The following is a 19,165-nucleotide window of genomic DNA, read 5'->3' on the forward strand; positions in this document are numbered from 1 at the left end:
ACCGCAGTGGCTCATGTAAACCGCCAAGGCGGAACAAAGAGCAGAGTGGCAATGGCAGAAGCCACCAGGATTCTTCGCTGAGCGGAAAATCATGTAAGCGCTCTGACAGCAGTCTTCATTCCGGGAGTGGACAACTGGGAAGCGGACTTCCTCAGCAGGCACGATCTACATCCAGGAGAGTGGGGACTTCATCAGGAAGTCTTCGCAGAGATTGCAAGTCAGTGGGGACTGCCTCAGATAGACATGATGGCGTCACGCCTCAACAAAAAGCTACAACAAAAAGGTATTGCGCCAGGTCAAGAGACCCGCAGGCGGTAGCAGTGGACGCCCTGGTGACACCGTGGGTGTTCCAGTCGGTCTATGTGTTTCCTCCTCTTCCTCTCATCGCCAAGATATTGAGAATCATAAGACGAAGAGGAGTACAGACATTTCTCATTGTTCCAGATTGGCCTCGAAGGGCCTGGTATCCGGATCTGCAGGAAATGCTCACAGAAGATACGTGGCCTCTTCCTCTCAGAGAGGACTTGTTACAACAGGGGCCCTGTCTGTTCCAAGACTTACCGCGGCTGCGTTTGACGGCATGGCGGTTGAACGCCGGTTCCTAGCGGAAAAGGGCATTCCGGATGAGGTCATTCCTACTCTGATAAAGGCTAGGAAAGACGTGACAACGAAACATTATCACCGTATTTGGAGGAAGTATGTCTCTTGGTGTGAGTCCAGGAATGCTCCTCCGGTGGAATTCCATCTGGGCCGTTTCCTTCACTTCCTACAGACTGGAGTGAATTTGGGCCTAAAATTAGGCTCCATTAAAGTTCAGATTTCGGCCCTATCCATTTTCTTTCAGAAGGAATTAGCTTCTCTTCCGGAAGTACAGACTTTTGTGAAGGGAGTGCTGCATATACAGCCTCCTTTTGTGCCTCCAGTGGCACCCTGGGACCTTAACGTGGTGTTACGTTTCCTTAAGTCTCACTGGTTTGAACCTCTTAAAACGGTGGAATTTAAGTATCTCACTTGGAAAGTGGTCATGTTGTTGGCCTTGGCATCGGCAAGGCGAGTGTCGGAATTGGCGGCTTTATCTCACAAAAGCCCCTATCTGGTGTTCCATGTGGATAGAGCGGAGTTGCGGACTCGTCCTCAATTTTTGCCCAAGGTGGTTTCATCTTTTCATATGAACCAAGCTATTGTGATGCCTGTGGCTACGCGGGACTTGGAGGATTCAGAGTCCCTTGATGTGGTCAGGGCATTGAAAATTTATGTAGCCAGAACGACTAGGGTGAGGAAAACAGAGGCTCTGTTTGTCCTGTATGCAGCCAACAAGGTTGGCGCTCCTGCTTCTAAGCAGACTATTGCTCGCTGGATCTGTAACACAATTCAGCAGGCTCATTCTACGGCTGGATTGCCGGTACCAAATTCGGTGAAGGCCCATTCCACTAGGAAGGTGGGCTCTTCTTGGGCGGCTGCCCGAGGGGTCTCGGCATTACAGCTTTGCCGAGCAGCGACTTGGTCGGGTTCAAACACCTTTGCAAAGTTCTACAAGTTTGATACCCTGGCTGATAAGGACCTCATGTTTGCTCAATCGGTGCTGCAAAGTCATCCGCACTCTCTCGCCCGTTTTGGAGCTTTGGTATAATCCCCATGGTCCTTACGGAGTCCCCAGCATCCTCTAGGACGTAAGAGAAAATTAGATTTTAAACCTACCGGTAAATCTTTTTCTCCTAGTCCGTAGAGGATGCTGGGCGCCCGTCCCAGTGCGGACTACATTCTGCATGACTTGTAATAGTTATTGCTTACATAAGGGTTATGTTACAGTTTTGATCAGTCTCGAGCTGATGCTGGTTTGTTTCATACTGTTGACTGGTTCGTATATCCAGGTTATACGGTGTGGATGGTGTGGGCTGGTATGAATCTTGCCCTTAGATTAACAAAAATCCTTTCCTCGTACTGTCCGTCTCCTCTGGGCACAGTTTCTCTGACTGAGGTCTGGAGGAGGGGCATAGAGGGAGGAGCCAGTGCACACCCATATCTAAAGTTCTTTTTAGTGCCCATGTCTCCTGCGGAGCCCGTCTATTCCCCATGGTCCTTACGGAGTCCCCAGCATCCTCTACGGACTAGGAGAAAAAGATTTACCGGTAGGTTTAAAATCTTATTTTTGACCTTGTCGGTATTTTAAATGTTGGGATTTTGACCTTGTTGGGATTTTGACCATCGGTCAATTGCTGTCGGGATTTCAACAGTCGGGATTTTGACTGGAGGTATTTCATACCGATCCCGTGAAAACAGAGCTGCTGTACTTTTGTATACAGTTCATTGACTGAATAGGCAAAATTTGTCCTTAATTAACTGATTGGGGGCTGGTAGTTGATGTTGACGTTGCCAGTAGAAGAGATTTGATATATGCAGCCTGCAGTGTTTACATTGAAGAGCCAGCAGCTATCTAATCAGTGGCAATCCTGTTTTTTGATGTGTTAATTGCAGAAGAGGCATAAGGACTGTGGCCAAGTTAACAGGCTTCAAAAGGCTGAGACCGTAGTCATATGCAAAGTGGGTCACTTTGTTTGACTAATCCTAGATCCTGTTGTTTCATTAGAATAGCACAAGTGTATAACAAATACAGCCGTGGTAACTGGAACTATTGTCTGGCAGTGGACAATGTAGACCTGCAGCTTGTTGAGCATTCAGGAATGGACAGTGTTTAGTGCTGCAGTGCTGGATGTTTTGCAGGCACAGGGAGTTTTCAGACATCACTGAGATTAAATGATCGTTTTTTAGTCTCCACAGCACGAAATGCATTCTAGAATCTGATTTACCCAATTGCTTTATTGTGAGATTAATTTAAAAAACAAGGCAATAGTAAGAATTAAAGTAAAAAGTGGTATATCCCAGACCCACCCACATAACCTTCAATGCTCCCCTATCCAATTACATCCTCTCTGTGCAGTCCACATAACCTCACATATTTTGTCTTCCAACATTGCTGGGTGATCATATCATACAACCCATTAAGAACCTAGCAATCTGGTGGACCATTATGGAATAGGTAGCACCTATCCTTGTATATAAATGCCTAGTTCCCTATAGATTGTAAGCTTGCGAGCAGGGCCTTCCTACCGCTATATCTTGTCTGTTTTAGCCCAGTTTTGTTCTATTACCGTTGTTCTAATTGTAAAGCGCAACGGAATATGCTGCGCTATATAAGAAACTGATGATAATAATTTATAATTAAACAATAATAATAGAATGTGTGGTGTATTTTTTGTTTCTTCAAAACCTAGTAATACATATTTGTAGCTGATCTTCACTGGAATGCTTTTGCTTATTATAAAATTCGTTCTTTTTCTGGCTGACGCATTACAAAACTCTAAATGTATTCTGTGCAACCAGGAATTAAAACAGGATCTGGAGGATGAAGGTCAAAGTACACAGCAAAAGCCAGAGAGTGCAGGTGGCCACCAAAAAGCCAGCAACTCTCAGCCCATGCAGGAAGTGATCATCCGGGACGCAGAAGCTCGGCCATTTGAGCTGCTCATGCAGTTCTTATACACAGACAAGATAAAGTACCCACGGAAAGGTGAGCTGGGCTGTACACTCAGATGCTGTACTCTGCTCTTATATTTGTCCATTTTAAAATTTTGCACTTTTAAATTGTCATAACTGGCAATGGGGGTCATTCCGAGTTGTTCGTTCGTTATATTTTTCTCGCAACGGAGAGATTAGTTGCTAATGCGCATGCGCAATGTCCGCAGTGCGACTGCGCCAAGTAAATTTGCTATGCAGTTAGGTATTTTACTCACGGCATTACGAGGTTTTTTCTTCGTTCTGGAGATTGTAATGTGATTGACAGGAAGTGGGTGTTTCTGGGCGGAAACTGGCCGTTTTATGGGTGTGTGCGAAAAAACGCTACCGTTTCTGGGAAAAACGCGGGAGTGGCTGGAGAAACGGAGGAGTGTCTGACCGAACGCTGGGAGTGTTTGTGACGTCAAACCAGGAATGAAACTGACTGAACTGATCGCAGTTGCAGAGTAAGTGTGGAGCTACTCAGAAACTGCTAAGAAGTGTCTATTCGCAATTTTGCTAATCTTTCGTTCGCAATTTTGATAAGCTAAGATTCACTCCCAGTAGGCGGCGGCTTAGCGTGTGCAAAGCTGCTAAAAGCAGCTTGCGAGCGAACAACTCGGAATGAGGGCCAATATGTAATAGCCTGCGATGTGCAGGTTGTGCGGGAAGTTTTATTTTTAAAGCGTCAATAGTTTGCCAACCTGGTTTTGCCTTGTAAATGAATGCTGCTTTTAAAATACTGGCAGACTCTGAGAACTTCCTGCACATCGCAGGCTATTATATCTTACGCAACATGTCTTGGATGAATGTCACCCTCATTCAGAAGCAAGGGAATTTCATTGGTTCCTTGCACAAGTTAGCCTATGCAGTCACATTGAGTTTGTCAGACTTTTGTTGCCAATACAACTAAAGGTGTATGGTGTGAGCCTGCAAAAGCAGATAATGGAGAATACATATAAAATGTGTACCCATAACTTACAGTCTTGGAGCTTGGCAAGGTAGCTGCACACTGCCCTATAGAAATGGCTCTCCTTCACATGTAGTCAGTTGTTGTCTTACTACATGGAGGGATCAGCAGAGAATTCTGGGAAATTATAGGGATTGCACTTTACCAAGAACTTTATTATTGCAATAAATATGGCAGAGCAATGAGTGGTGCTTCTCTGCTGATTGCAGTACATGCGAGTTTGTGACTATTTTGTGATAAAATAAAATGAGTACACACAAATAATAGCCTGATTGCATGTGTTTATATATCTACTATTACGACCCTCCAACATGACCCCTTCCATCAGGTACAAAATGCTCTGTTCCTGGACTTCCCTCTCCCTCTCTCCCCCACATGATTGCTGTTACTTGTGTTGAACTAGGCCTTGGAGTTTGCTGAGAAAGGTGTTTCGCGACAGGTGGTGGCAGTCCAGGAGCAGAGCATTTTGTACAGGGGCATATAGAGAGGGCCCTTGTTGCAGTCTCCAACTGGGCCCCTTATCTCTCTTACCGGCAGGCAGCATAATTAGTGATAGTGTCTCTCTGAGTGACGGCACCTAGCAGCGGTGATTCCCCTACTGCACATATGCAAAACACCAGAAAAATGGCCGCCGTACCATTATCTCTGAGATTTTGCAGGTATGCAGTAGTGGACTCTGGATATCAGAGGGATGAGTACTGAAGAAATGGGTGCAGCGTCTGCAGTATGGGCACCTTGGACCCGAGAGGCCCGTGTAGACCACACACTGCACCCATTATTAATAGGCTACTGATTTTGCAGCTGATGGCATACGTCATGTTGGAGGGTCTGCTATTTTCCACTTTTACCCCTTTCACACAGGAGTAAAAACCCGGTAATTTGCCATGGGTCATTTTTTTTGTGTGAGGGTTAATCTGGGTCCCTAGTCCCGGGACTTCGACCCGGCAAATTACCAGGGTCGAAGTCCTCGGAATATGGACCTGGGATAACCCTTTCACAAAGCTGTGTTTTTCTGCTCCTGTGTGAATGGGGGCATCGCGCCAGGTAAAAGCCGGGTTGGACCCGCGGCTGTGTCTGAAAGCGATATTAATTACATTGCACTACTGAGCCTATGTATTTAGTTACTGATGCTGTTTCTCCTCCCTCAGGTCACGTCCAAGATGTTCTCCTCATCATGGATGTATATAAACTAGCTTTACACTTTAAGCTCTCTCGTCTGGAGCAGCTTTGTGTTCAGTACATTGAGGCATCTGTTGACCTTCAGAATGTCCTTGTAGTGTGTGAAAACGCTAACAAGCTGCAGCTGGACCAGCTAAAGGTAATAAAAGGGCCTTCCCAGCTCAAGGCTTTACCTTTCCACGGCATGGGAAGAACCAGCTGACACCCATATGATGTGCAGTACTTGATGCAATAATTGTTAATGTTAAGTGGGAACCTCACCTAAGGACTGCCCATTAACCATTTCCCCCCACCTAGTACAACTGTAGGAGTCCAATGCCCAACTTTCTTACCTAAATTGTGTTGCATATTACATGTGTGTGCAGGAATATAAATAAATATATAGGTAAAATTGCTGAATAGCTCTATTGCAGCCTTAATGGATTGATCGTAACGTTTCTGTTTCCCCCAGGAACATTGCTTGAACTTTGTTGTAAAGGAATCTCACTTCAACCAGGTGATAATGATGAAAGAGTTTGAGCACTTGTCTTCCTCACTGATTGTGGAGATTGTACGCAGGAAGCAGCAGCCTCCTGTCCGGGTGCACTCAGATCAGCCTGTTGATATAGGTTTGTCACTGCTTTTATTAAGCTACAGTTTTAGATGTAAATGTATGACCTACAGTAAGGGGGGGAGGGATTCAATTGTTTTTGTCAGTCTGCCACTAAATGGCGCCCAAACAATGTAATTGTTCCTCCATACCGGTGCGAATAGCTGCGGGGACGCTTTGCTAGATTGACTTATAGTTAATTTCATGGAGACTGTAAACTTGTGTGCAGGATGAAGGTAAATGTATTTACTGAGCTAGGTTTAATTTAAGTGATCTGTGTTATCTGATGTGACGTGTTCCTTTTGGGAACTTTCACCCCAGTGTTAGTCCAAAACGTGCCCATTTCTGTATAAAAGGTTTTTGTTTCACGTAGAAGCTGCTCCTTAAGTTGCTATGTGTAATACCACTGATATGCAAGGAGTGTTTGTGTGTGTTTCAGGCACTTCTCTTGTCCAGGATATGAAGGCTTGTCTTGAAGGTGCGGGAAGAGATTTCTGTGACATCACATTGTTGCTGGATGGACACCCAAGACCAGCACACAAGGCTATCCTAGCTGCTCGCTCCAGGTGCCCCCTGAATTTTTTAGCTGTCGGTCTGTCTGTTCTGGGTCATTTAATAAAATTAACAGAGAGAGCAGAAGACATTCAACCACATTGAAGTGCTGGCTTTTTCATATTTCTTCCTAATCTCCAGTGTGCCCACCATATCCTGTTCTTGTTTTACATTATTAACTTTACATAGAACTGTACCCCTGCTGGTTGCTGTATGCTCTAACCTTATTAACCTGGCATTGTGCCACTAGTTACCAGCTGTAACGGAGAAAGGTCCTGATAAGCTATAGGGCCTGATTCCGATTTGTGTGCAGTGTTGATGTTTTTGCAAATGGCCAATGTTCTGCTATTGCGCATGCCCAAATATCCTCAGAAACCCTTACTGCACACACGTGCACGCAGTTACTTACTCAATCACAAGTTCCTGAGAAGACCATTGCAAGGTATTTGTAAATATAGGTGGAGAAACAGTGGTAACTAAAATTAAATGCAAAAAAAGACTTCTGTGGGCGTGTAATGGGAGTGCTTCTGCATGTGGATGAGTTCTCTCATGCAGATCCACTACCACAGTGGCCATATTTGTTGAAAGTTTCAGAGTTTGATCTGCGTGACCCAGGACCTACACAAGCCACCAATGTTTCCCGCTGTCGCCGATGTTGTAGTGTGCACGGCCCATCTGGGTGGTCTCCACAATACTCAGATAAGTAAAGTGGGTGTTTAAGCTTTTACACAGTCCATCTCGTGCTCATACACGCAGAGACTGCTTATAATAGCGTTTGCATATTTTAGCACTTTAGCTGCGATTGCATTTGCGGCAGCAGTAGCATACATCGGAATCAGGCCCATAATCCATGATCATACAACAGATGTCATTTCCTGTAGAGTGGCCTATTGTATTTCGTATAGTCAGTCTTTGAGACAAACCAGGAACTCAACAGATTGGCAGGGGTTCCAAAACTGAGAACCAGTATGAATTAAACACTAGGTGGTATATTTACTAAAGGTCTATTTCTAACAATTTATTTATTTTTATTTCACTTTCAAATCAAATTAAATCACGGTTGAGCTTCAGGGGCTAAAACACATATTAACTAACAGATGGTTCTTTCTATTCACTTTCAAATGTTATACCCCTTACAGACTGCACAAATAACCCGGTATTTTGCCAGGTCGACGCGGGTCGCTGTGCGCTGTTAAAGGGTCACTCCCGAATTTCCTCGTCGCCGGTAATTCAACCCAGTAATAAAGGGTTATTCCTGGGTTATTACCGGGTCAGGTGCAGTGTAAACGGGTTACCCGGGTCGATGTGACCCTGTACCTGTCCACAGCATAGGGAGAGGCGGCGCGGAGATGATCTTATCTCCCAGCACTGCCTCCCTACCTGCCGCTGCGGTCCCCGCCCCTGATGGCAACCCGACCTGGCATATTGCCGGGTCGAGAAGCCAATTCTCAGGGTCCAATGCCGGGTTGCACCCGGGAAGAACCCGTTTCCAATTTCGGGTGCGACGCGGCATTTGCGATCTGAAAGCGGTATGAGTACATGTTTTTTATCCTGGAAACCCAACATTGATTTAGATTGATTTGAAATTGATGGAAATCGTCCTTTAGTAAATATACCTCCTAATAGTATTTTCTATTAGGGGTAATCCCCAAATTCAATTATTTTAAACATAGTTGTTGTTTTTTTAAGGGGCTTATGCAGAGTTGGGAGCAAGTTTGCACCTTGATAAAACAGTGTTGCTCAGCAGTTCGGGCAGATTTTATATATTTAGGACATTTCAGCATACAACCAAAACTGGCCAGTATTTTCACTGCATACAAAACTAAATGCATTTTCACCCCTTGCATTGTTACGTGGTTTGTTCCAGGATCATATTGCTCCTTTTTTATGTGCTGCTGTCTCTGCATAAGCCACTAAGTGTGCAATTGTTTATTCTGTTAGGTCTTGTCACCATACAAGGCAGAACCTGTTATATGCACTATGTGCTCTGGATTAGACATAACTTTAGGTGGGATTCAGTGAACAATGTGACCCTATCAGCTAGTTATTCAGCAGTCCTGTTTATCTGCAGTAAGATAACTAGTCTAGTAGGAGCTTTGGTGCATAATGGAGCCAATGAATCTCATATTTGATACCTGTGTTCCTGTTGCTTTCTCTGAGTTGTATTTTAATGTTAGACTTTCCTGTTTTAAATTCTTTCACTTCATTCCTGATCCTCTGCAGCTACTTTGAGGCCATGTTCCGCTCATTCATGCCAGAGGACGGGCAAGTGAATATCTCTATTGGTGAGATGGTGCCAAGCAAACAGGCCTTTGAGTCACTGCTGCGATACATCTACTATGGGGAGGTCAATATGCCCCCGGAAGACTCCCTGTATCCTTTTAATGTCAGCAACCACTCTCCGTGATTAAAGCCATTTCACCAACACTAATTGACTGGACAGCTCTGTTCTAAAGTTGGAGCCTAATAAAAGTGTCTGCACTAAAAGCATTTTACTGGCTTTTAAAGTGTTTTTTTTCACAGTTTTGATTAAGTGGAATAATACTTGCATATACTTATTTGAGTGTAACCCATTGAGTCTGAAAAAATACGGGCACTTAACATGAATTACCTGAGGAATATCTGGGACCAGTCATTGATTTCTGATGTATCAAAGTGCCAAATTGTCTAGATTGCTAGGTTTTTTGGCTTGGCTATATTATATGGTACTACTAGCTGGAGTACCCGATGTTGCCCTGGATTTTAAGAATGTTTGTTTACAAAAATCATGTAAATATTAAACACACAGGTTGCCGCTAACATTTTATTCCTTGTGGAATTGTTTTTATTTCCACCGCTTGTAGCTGTTTTCTTTGGTGGCATTTTATTTTTTTAACTTCAAAACAATAGAACATTTTGTAAATCATCACTGACACATTATGCATGTCCTGAAATAGTCTGTGCTGCTAGCCCACCCCTAGGGGTGCTAGTGGTGTGTTACCCCCACAGTGTTTGTTCCCAGAGTGTAAGTCATATGTGTACCACGTTTGGTGTAAATTGCTCCAGGCATTGCAGAGTTATGCAGTCTCCTGAAAAACTCTGTGCTGCTGCTCCAACCCTAGGGGTGCTATGGGTCTGTTACCCTGACAGTGTTTGTTCCCAGATTGTAATTCACATGTGTAGCTAGTTTGTGTAAAATTGGTCCAGGCATTCGTGAGTTATGCTGTATCCTGAAATACAGAGTTTGGTGATAGATTGTAAGGCAGATGTGTCCCAAGTTTCGTGTAAAGTGCTCCAGGCCTTCCACAGTAAAGGGGGGTACTCACGGAGCGATATTCTAAGCAATCTGACTAGATTGCTTAGAATTTCAGCATTATCGCTCCGTGTGTACCCCCTACAGCGATAGCAATGCGCAGCCCCGCGCATCGCTATCGCTGCTGCAAGACAGGCCAATCTAGCGGGTCTCTCACTTCACCCGCTGGATGAAGTGAGCGCCCCCCCCGTCGCACACCTGCACGCTCAGCACACATCGCGCTGTGCTGAGCGGCGGGAGAGATGTGTGCTGAGCGGTTCGCTCAGCACACATCTCTCCCACATCGGCCCGACTATATGGGCCTTTATGCTGTCAGCTGAAAAACTCTGTGCTGCTGCCACACCCCTAGGGGTGCTAGGGGTGTCTTCCCCCCACAGTGTTTGTTTCCAGATTGTAATTCATATGTGTTTCAAGTTTGTTTTACATTGGTCCAGGCATTCGGGAGTTATGCTGTCTCCTGAAATAATCTGTGCTGCTGTCCTACTCCTAGGGGTGTCTAACCCCCACAGAGTTTGTTCCCAGATTGTAAGTCAGATGTGTCCCTAGGGGTGCTAGGGATTTCTGATTATTTTTTTTTAGTTGCCTCCGCTGTGTTTTAATAAGCTTGTATGTCAAATTTCACAATCTTCGCTTGTAAACTGGATTTGTATAGCAAGACAGAGAGACAAATTTTCACTTTTATATAGTAGATTGCTGCTATTGTCTCCATATTTCCACCAACAGCCATCTGACCACCTCTCTTCTGGCATCTAAACTATAATATGAGAAAATAAATATACTTAGAATCTATTATCAATTGTGACTTGTGTAAGCTTTAAACTAGCATTTTATTGTGCTCAACATTGTAAACTGTCAGCTGCCAGAGCTGGACAAATCACAGATCAGAGGCTCAGTTAGGAAGTCTGTCCTATATTCCTTAATGTGAATCCTAGTTACTTGTTCTCTGCTCCCTATTATTATGGATTCTTCAGCAACAGACTGCAGGCATATTGCCGACAAAACCTGGAGATGAATGTGACTGTTGAGAATGTGCTTCAGGTAATGAAGCTGTGTTTTTCTAAGTATCTAAGAGCGATGAAGTATGAGATGTATAGAATATATAACAGTCAGTGATCAGAAAAGGAGCCGCTACTGGCAGACTGGTGTAATAGAATATGATGTCTTTATAACATCAGTAGTAAATGATATGGTTATCCGAATGTTTCCATGTACATTATACTGTATACTGACTGATCCCAGTCTTCTAGTAGCATTCCATTGCAGTCAGGATTACACATTAGAGCTCTGTAATGAATATATTGCTGTGTAGTGGTACCAGCATGGTAAAGTTGTCAATCTCTTAAAGAGCTTACAATCAAATGTTATCCAGGAAAAGATGTCTTGGTGGTTGCAGACAAACCATATTTTATTACTGTACTAAAATGTTCAAAATCAAAATGTGTAGGAATATGAAATCTGGAAGAAATTAGCTAGTGTAGCTGAGGTTTATGTAAGTGAGCAGGTTCCATTTTCTTAGGGCAGATTCTGGATGGGGTTATGTATGGTAGGGCAGACTCAAGTAATGTATCTTGGAGTGATCTCTAGCTAGTGTCAGTATGTTAGAGCAGACTTTGGCTGGTGTTTTGTTTGATAGAGCCAGACCACTGTATGATAGTCTAGACTTACTGGGGATTTGTGTGGTAGTTGCAGTAAACCAGGCCATTCACATAGGAGTATGGTGTATATATTGGAATGGTAGTTTGATGTGGTTTCTATACTAATGGTAGATGATCCAAAAAGCCGTTTAAATTGTATCGGCGTGGGGGTGAACCCATGAGTGTATCGTCTATGTACAACAGGGATAGAGAAAGTACTCTAGGGGCCCCGCCAAATGTAATAGAGTGAGAGTTTCAGAAAGTGAAAGATTTGGTAAGGTTTTTCAGGGTTTTTTTTAAAGTGGCAATCATTTACACTGCAAAACCAGGTTGATCTTGCTGTGTAAATGATTGCCACTTAAAAAAAAAAAAAAAAAAAGCAAAACCTTACCAAATCTCTCACTTTTTGAAGCTCACTCTATTAACATTTGGCCCTAGATGTTACTATACTTCTCTACGGTGGAGGGGCCTGTGGCTGGAATTATGTATGATGGGGACGTCTGGGGTTATGTACAGTGAGGCAAACCGTAGCTATGGTTGCTGATTCTCAATGGTAAACCAAGTAAAGACATACAGGGGTATGTTTACTAAGATGTAAGTTTATAGAAGTGGAGATTTTGTCCATATCAACCAATCAAATTCTACTTAGCATTTATCTAGCACCTTCTAGAAGATAATAGCTGGAATCTGATTGGCTGCTATGTGCAACATCTCCACTTCTATAAACTCACACCTTAGTAAATATACCCCACAGAGTCTATGTGGCTCCTCTTTTAATTACAAACTCGTATTTTATTTGCTTTTTTAATATTCCATTTTTCCATTTTAGATCTTAGAAGCTGCGGATAAGACCCAAGCTCTGGATATGAAGAAGCACTGCCTTCACATCATAGTCCATCAGTTCACCAAGGTTGGTGGCATCTTTTCTGGGGCTCTGGGAACATGTTGTCCTCTACTCTGTCGTGTTGGAGCTGTCTTTTCTACTGGCTCCTGAAAGTATTGGCTGTCATGTTTGTGTGATTACAACATGTTCGGTAGCTTGGAAAGCAAACATCGTCTTCCATCTGAATTCATCATCTTTTATTAAAATAATCCAAGTATTGAAATGGATTACAGGGATTTCTTCATATCCGCTTAATAACATGTTACACTACACTTCCTATATCTGCTGCGGACAGCCCGTGACGTATCAGGAAATCACTTGTTTGGTTTGTTTTGTTTGGTTTGTTTTTTTTATACCATTTTGTTCAGATCAATTCAGTGATTTTGTTGTACGGTTGACAAAGGCTACTTGTGGCCTCTAAGTCTCTTGTTCTATAACAGCTGGAGGGCTACTCATCGCCCATTTCTGCAGTACATAGTGGTTTATCATGCCATCCATTCCATAGTAATGTCTATGAATGATCAGCAGTACAGAGTACATCTGAAATGTTACATGTCATTGTCTGTTGTGGATATCCATGCACTAACCACTTTAAACCATGTGGACCAATAAAACCATTATTTATTGTTTGTTTGTCTGTCTGTGTATCCTGTTGCAGTGCATGACTACTATACTTATTTGATCATAACATTCTGAAAAAGACAGACCACCATTTTGATGGTAAACACCCCCCCCACCACCACCACCACCACCACGCATACTAGATGCCTGCTGCACCCAATGCTAGCACACTGTCTGTTAAGGATAAAATTGAGTGGTCAAAGCCTTTTCATTAGAAAACTAACACTTGTTTGTTCTTAGACTTGTGTATGACTGTATTCATTACAATATCACTACAAAATGTACTCTGCATCTGACATGACAAGACAGAACTGGGCAGAGGTAACTTTAGAACTGATAATACATGTGCCATGCCTCTGTATTTGTTTCCATTTTGGAAATGTAAGGGTGGGCATATTGGTCTTGATCACATAGGACTGTAGCGAGATCAGCAAATGACTGTACACAGTGGTGTCAGCTGCATGTAAAGGCTTGGAAAAAAATTTTTATCCGATTTCTAACCAATGCAGTTTTCTAACCATAAACTATATGTGGCAGATTTAAATGTTTCACCATGTGCTAGTACAGGAGAGAAGTTACTACCTCGAAGAGCTTATAATCTAAATTTATAATGGACATGATACTCTTGACTTTATTTTTATTTTTTTGGGCCACTTCACTTTTATTTCGCTATAGTAAAATGAAATGCACATTATACTTGGCATATATAAACCCACTTCCTTACATCACTCCAAAACGAGCAGAGTTTGCTTATTTTGAGTCATTTTCAGAATTTTCCACCTAAAACTTCTTTACATTTTGTTATTTGTTTTTCATGACTGTGCTTACAGTAAATAACACCATTATTTGTAGCTTATACAAACATGGTTATTCCTGTTTATAAGACTAGAAGCAAGAGCCGCAGGTTGTTTGGGGAGTGTGAAAACGATAAATGGTCATTGGGGTATATTCAATAAGAGTCGGGTCCATTCCGACATGCAGTTGTCGGAATGGACCCGGCAACCGCTATTCAAAGAGCGGCCAAATCCGACTGTCGGATTTGGCCGTTCCCTGTGTCCTGTACTGCCGCTGCTGTCAGCGGCTGTCGGATGCGCTGACGGCGGCCGGAAGGGGAGCAGTGTGCGGCAACCGGCGGGGTAAGCATCCAGAGGCGGCCGGAGCTGGCTGCGGGAGTGATCTGTGCGGCGGCGGAGGAGGCACTGCAGGTACTATCATCCCCGTAGTCCGCCGCACACTGCTACCCGTCTCCTCACCTCAATCCGACTTGTTTTCAAGTCGGATTGAGTTTGTCGGAAAGGGGGCCAAAACCTGTCGAATTTGTCCCCGTTTCCGACAGCAGCTGGTGGATCGGCGGGTATTCCGCCGATCCACCTGCTGTCCAACAGCATTCTGACAAGTCGGGTTTCCCGACTTGTCGGAAAAAATGTGCCCCTATTGAATAGGTCAGAACCCGTTCCCGACCTATTCCAGTCGGAAACTGCCGTCTTTCCGACAAGACGGCAGTTTCCGACTCTTATTGAATATACCCCTTTGACTCATTCAGTTGAGCAGAGGAATAATTAGCAAGGACTGTGCCCTATAACTATTTTGTTACACAACTAGAATGTTGGAGATGTGCTGATTTGTGTCAATAAATATAACGGGTACATTTATTGATTACATGAGACAAATAGCAATGTATGTTATAAATGACTAGCTTTATGGTCACATCTTGAAGAAGCAATAAATGAAAAGTGCAGCCCTGTAATGCCTCAGGGTCTGGCTGGTCCCAGTGATGTTTGGGGCACATGGCACAATATCTAGCTTGATACTGCAATGTGTGTGCCCAACATAAGGAATGAAAGTTTTAATCTGTGGACCAGCCGGTTTGTTTTCCAAGTAGAAGATGGCACATCCTCCTCCTCATTTCTCCTCCTTTCCTTCCTCATTTGAAGGTTGCCAAGCTACCCAACCTGAGATTGCTGAGCCAGCCTCTGCTAATCAACATTATCGAGTCTTTGGCCAGTCATATCTCGGACAAGCAGTGCGCGGAGCTGGGCTCAGACATATGAGCGGCTGATGGCTTTCTAGGATTTATTCTTGGACACTTTGGATGTTCCCAGCGAAATGATGAAGCATTCCTTGCCGCTGACAATGACTATCCTTCAGGAAACATGGGACCATTATGTTGGATCTGCCTACTCAAGAGCAGCTGATTTGATATGATTAAACAATCAGCAGTGAATTTTATGTTAATAGTGAGAACATGTACCTTCCACATTACAGCAGAAACCAGTTTCATTTCAAATGCAGATACAAGGGCCACTACCATCATGTTGTGTATGAAACACTACTTCAGAGGGAGTGTAGCTAAACATCCAATGTACATAACATGATACAATAGCTTACAATGTTCTTCCTTTTTTGGTGTCTGCCTGGCGTTAGCTGTAGCTTTTCAGTGCTCTCATTTTTCATGGTGTTGCAAATTGCTAAGTAGTGGTTTTTTCTTTGATTAGATGATCATGTTGTCCTGTAGCTCACAATCATGTAAGTTCCACTTATGCAGTCTTTTAATGGTTTCAATTCACAGTAACACCCTAAAGGGCCGTATTCACGGGCCGATTTGGGGAGAGATGTATGCTGAGCGAACCGCTCAGCACACATCTCTCCCCCTGCTCAGCACAGCGCGATGTGTGCTGAACGTGCGGGGGGAGACGGGGGACCACTCATTTCACCCAGCGGGTGAAGTGAGCGACCTGATAGATTGGCCTGCATGCAGGCCAATCTAGCACCAGCGATAGCCCCGCTCATCGGTATCGCTGTGAGGGGTACACACGGAGTGATCGCTGCTTAAAATCTAAGCAATCTAGTCAGATTGCTCAGATTTTAAGTAGCGATTGCTCTGTGAGTACCCCCCTTAAGGCTGTGTTCTGCAGATGCAATTGTCTGTCCTGCAGCTGTTATACAAGCTCCCACGAGTCATCTCTCCACCTTGATCATGCAATTTGCACAACTCCATTCAAACAGGATGGCTTAAGGGGGGTACTCACGGAGCGATATTCTAAGCAATCTGACTAGATTGCTTAGAATATCGGCAGGATCGCTCCGTGTGTAGCCCCCTCGGCGATAGCGATGCGCGGCCCCGCACATCGCTATCGCTGCTGCTAGATTGGCCTGCATGCAGGCCAATCTAGCGGGTCACTCACTTCACCCGCTGGGTGAAATGAGCGGCCCCCCGTCTCCCCCCGCACGCTCAGCACAGATCGCGCTGTGCTGAGCGGCAGGAGAGATGTGTGCTGAGCGGTTCGCTCAGCACGCATCTCTCCTTGATCGGCCCGTGAGTACTGGGCTTTAGAGGTTGAGGTTGGTAATTTGTCAGAGAGGACCATAGGACCCAGTACAGCCAAGCACCTGAAGGTAGCAGGAGCTGCTGGGCCCTCTACTGCATTGTATAGAACAACAATCACAGGCAGTGTAGCAGCGATATATGAAAATGATCCCCTTATGGGTAGTGCAAGACAGTGGAAGAACTGTATTCTCTGATTCTAAGGGGTCTTATATCAATCATCCGTTTTGTCTCAGGACTTCTATCACCTTTAAAAAGAATGATTATTATTGGCAAAGCTGTTGGTTGATAAATAAACCTTTAAATCTTTCAAATAGAATAGCACCAATCTGACACCATTGTGCAGGATACATCCCTATATTTAAAAGCAGAAACTTTTTTTTCCCCAGCTTTTAAAGCTACATTACAGTACTTGCAGTTATCATGGAAGTAGTCTGATATGATGTCCCTTCTGTTTCATAGATGACAATACGATCGCTTTCTATTTATAGACAAATAAGCTCAGAAACTCCAGAGTAATTCTGAGATCTAATGGTCTCTTTTCTGTTTCGCTATTAAAAATTCGAGTGGACCATTTATTCTTAATTTTTTATACTAATATAAATGTTTAGAAACGATCTCTAGTGATAAAGTAGACGTACTATGGAGATCTTTGCTTTCAGTTTCTTATTTTCTTTGTTTATTTTTTGCCAATACTAAATAGTTTATGGATTTAAATCTGTAATTTCCTAGCCCCTTCTAGAATAAAGTGCTTCCTGTAATGTGTCCTCCCAAGAATGTGCAGGCTACAGGAAAAGATTGGGGTTTAGATATTTAGGTAAAGCAACGAGACAATGTTTGGAAATGCCTTTTTTACTATTATATAATGCTGCTTGTGTACCAAAGAAAGTATAAAAGTACAGAATACCTGCGTATAGCCATTTCCACTATTGCTCCATGACTTTCTAGAACTTACATTATGGTAGTTTTCTACAGTAAGTCAAAAGGCTTTCTTGGAAAACTGTAGGTGGATCGATAAGATCTGTTGCGGAATCACAGTGACAGACATAAGCAAATGTGATTGCCAAACCAATTTCCTGAAGCCTTGGCAATCCATTACAATTGGTGATATGAAGAGGGGGAATACGGTTTTGCTGTTTCACAAATTATTTGTCATGGAAAACTTTATTTACACTTTGGGATTGTAATTTGTTTTTCTAACTCCATTCAGACACACAGCACATTGCTGTTCCTGGAACGGTCATCCCACCAACACAATATAGACATGAGAAATACTTTGTTGCTTTATTTGTGAATCTGAGTAAAACTGTTTTATGTGCCTGCAACAGTGTGAAGGGGCGGTGTACCTTTCCTTCAGAGAGAAACTGTCACCATTTGTGTCTGAATGAGCTAGTGAACCATGTAATTGTAGTAAGAGAAAAGCACAGCAAAAACTGCATGCGGTATGAAAATACAGTACAAGGGTCATATGTAAGAGACTGCCAACCTTCTGCATTATACTTGCTTCTAGGCACCTATACCTTCGGCTACACCTGCATGTGAGTTGTTACATTACAGACAGTAGTCTGGGAGCAAGGATAATGCAGACTGCTATGACACGCACACAAGTTCTTACACTTACATAGAGCCTGCATTGTTTGGTTTTATTGTGGAGCTTAGTTAAATGGTACATTTACATAGTAAACTTAGGCCATTTATGAACAAATGTGATCTCTTTAGTAAGATGTATGTGTACATATTATGAAATTCCATGTTTCTCAGTTGCAAATAAATGACTGCATGTTTATATTCTGTACACACATTATTATTCTCTTAAGGCCCATACACACTGGGCGATTTTGAGCTCAAACTCACTTTTGGCATTTTGAGCTTTTACTCGTTCTGTCTGTATGGGCTAGCACTGATGCGCATTCCTGCATCTTCGCTAGCCGCTGCCGTTTTTCGGGCTGTTTGTACAACCGAGTGAAGCACTTTCCACAGTCTCCTGTGGGCAATAACACCCAGTGTGTATGCACCTTTACTCTCCCACTTCCCACTATAATGAATCTTTTGAAGTTTGTGGTATCCTGTATTTAAATGTGTATATATTACTGTACTGTATATGCATAAAGTGCCCAAGTATGTTGCATTGTTTATATGCCTGTAATGAGGGCACTAATCTTATAGCCATTTGCTAATAAAATACTTGATATTTATTGTAAGCAAACTTCCCAATTCTTGTTGTTGCTGTCCCATATTCAGCCACTCACAGTAAAGGCTGGTATACAGAGAGAGATGTGTGCTGAGCGATGCGGGGGAGGACGGGGGCCGCTCATTTCACCCAGCGGGTGAAATGAGCGACGTGCTAGATTGTCCTGCTTGCAGGCGCAGGGCCGCGCATCTCTATCGCTGTGGGGGGGGGGGGGGTACACACGAGTGATCTGTGCTTAAAATCTAAGCAATCTAGTCAGATTGCTTAGATTTTAAGCATGGATCTCTCTGTGAGTACCCCCCTTAAGGGTGTAGTGATACCAAAGCCAGTATCGAGCAATGGACCAGATGTTATTGGGGGGGGGGGGGGGGTGTACT

The 19,165-nt window shown here is 43.5% G+C and overlaps 1 protein-coding gene across 3 annotated transcripts in view; it reads left to right on the top strand.

Annotated features, from left to right (window-relative positions):
- The window catches only part of LZTR1 (leucine zipper like post translational regulator 1), a 117,823-nt gene extending 99,020 nt beyond the window's left edge, over window positions 1-18,803 (top strand). For all 3 annotated transcript variants that reach the window (XM_063964272.1, XM_063964270.1, XM_063964271.1), the window contains 8 exons: window positions 3,382-3,568; window positions 5,671-5,840; window positions 6,153-6,309; window positions 6,730-6,856; window positions 9,066-9,215; window positions 11,067-11,172; window positions 12,598-12,678; window positions 15,207-18,803. In XM_063964272.1, the coding sequence (XP_063820342.1) occupies window positions 3,382-3,568; window positions 5,671-5,840; window positions 6,153-6,309; window positions 6,730-6,856; window positions 9,066-9,215; window positions 11,067-11,172; window positions 12,598-12,678; window positions 15,207-15,323 (1,095 nt within the window). In that variant the 3' untranslated portion in view covers window positions 15,324-18,803. The remainder of the gene's footprint in view (window positions 1-3,381; window positions 3,569-5,670; window positions 5,841-6,152; window positions 6,310-6,729; window positions 6,857-9,065; window positions 9,216-11,066; window positions 11,173-12,597; window positions 12,679-15,206) is intronic.
- Window positions 18,804-19,165: the final 362 nt, after the last annotated feature.

This window comes from Pseudophryne corroboree, chromosome 1 (assembly GCF_028390025.1).
Source record: "Pseudophryne corroboree isolate aPseCor3 chromosome 1, aPseCor3.hap2, whole genome shotgun sequence".
NCBI classification, from domain to species: domain Eukaryota; kingdom Metazoa; phylum Chordata; class Amphibia; order Anura; family Myobatrachidae; genus Pseudophryne; species Pseudophryne corroboree.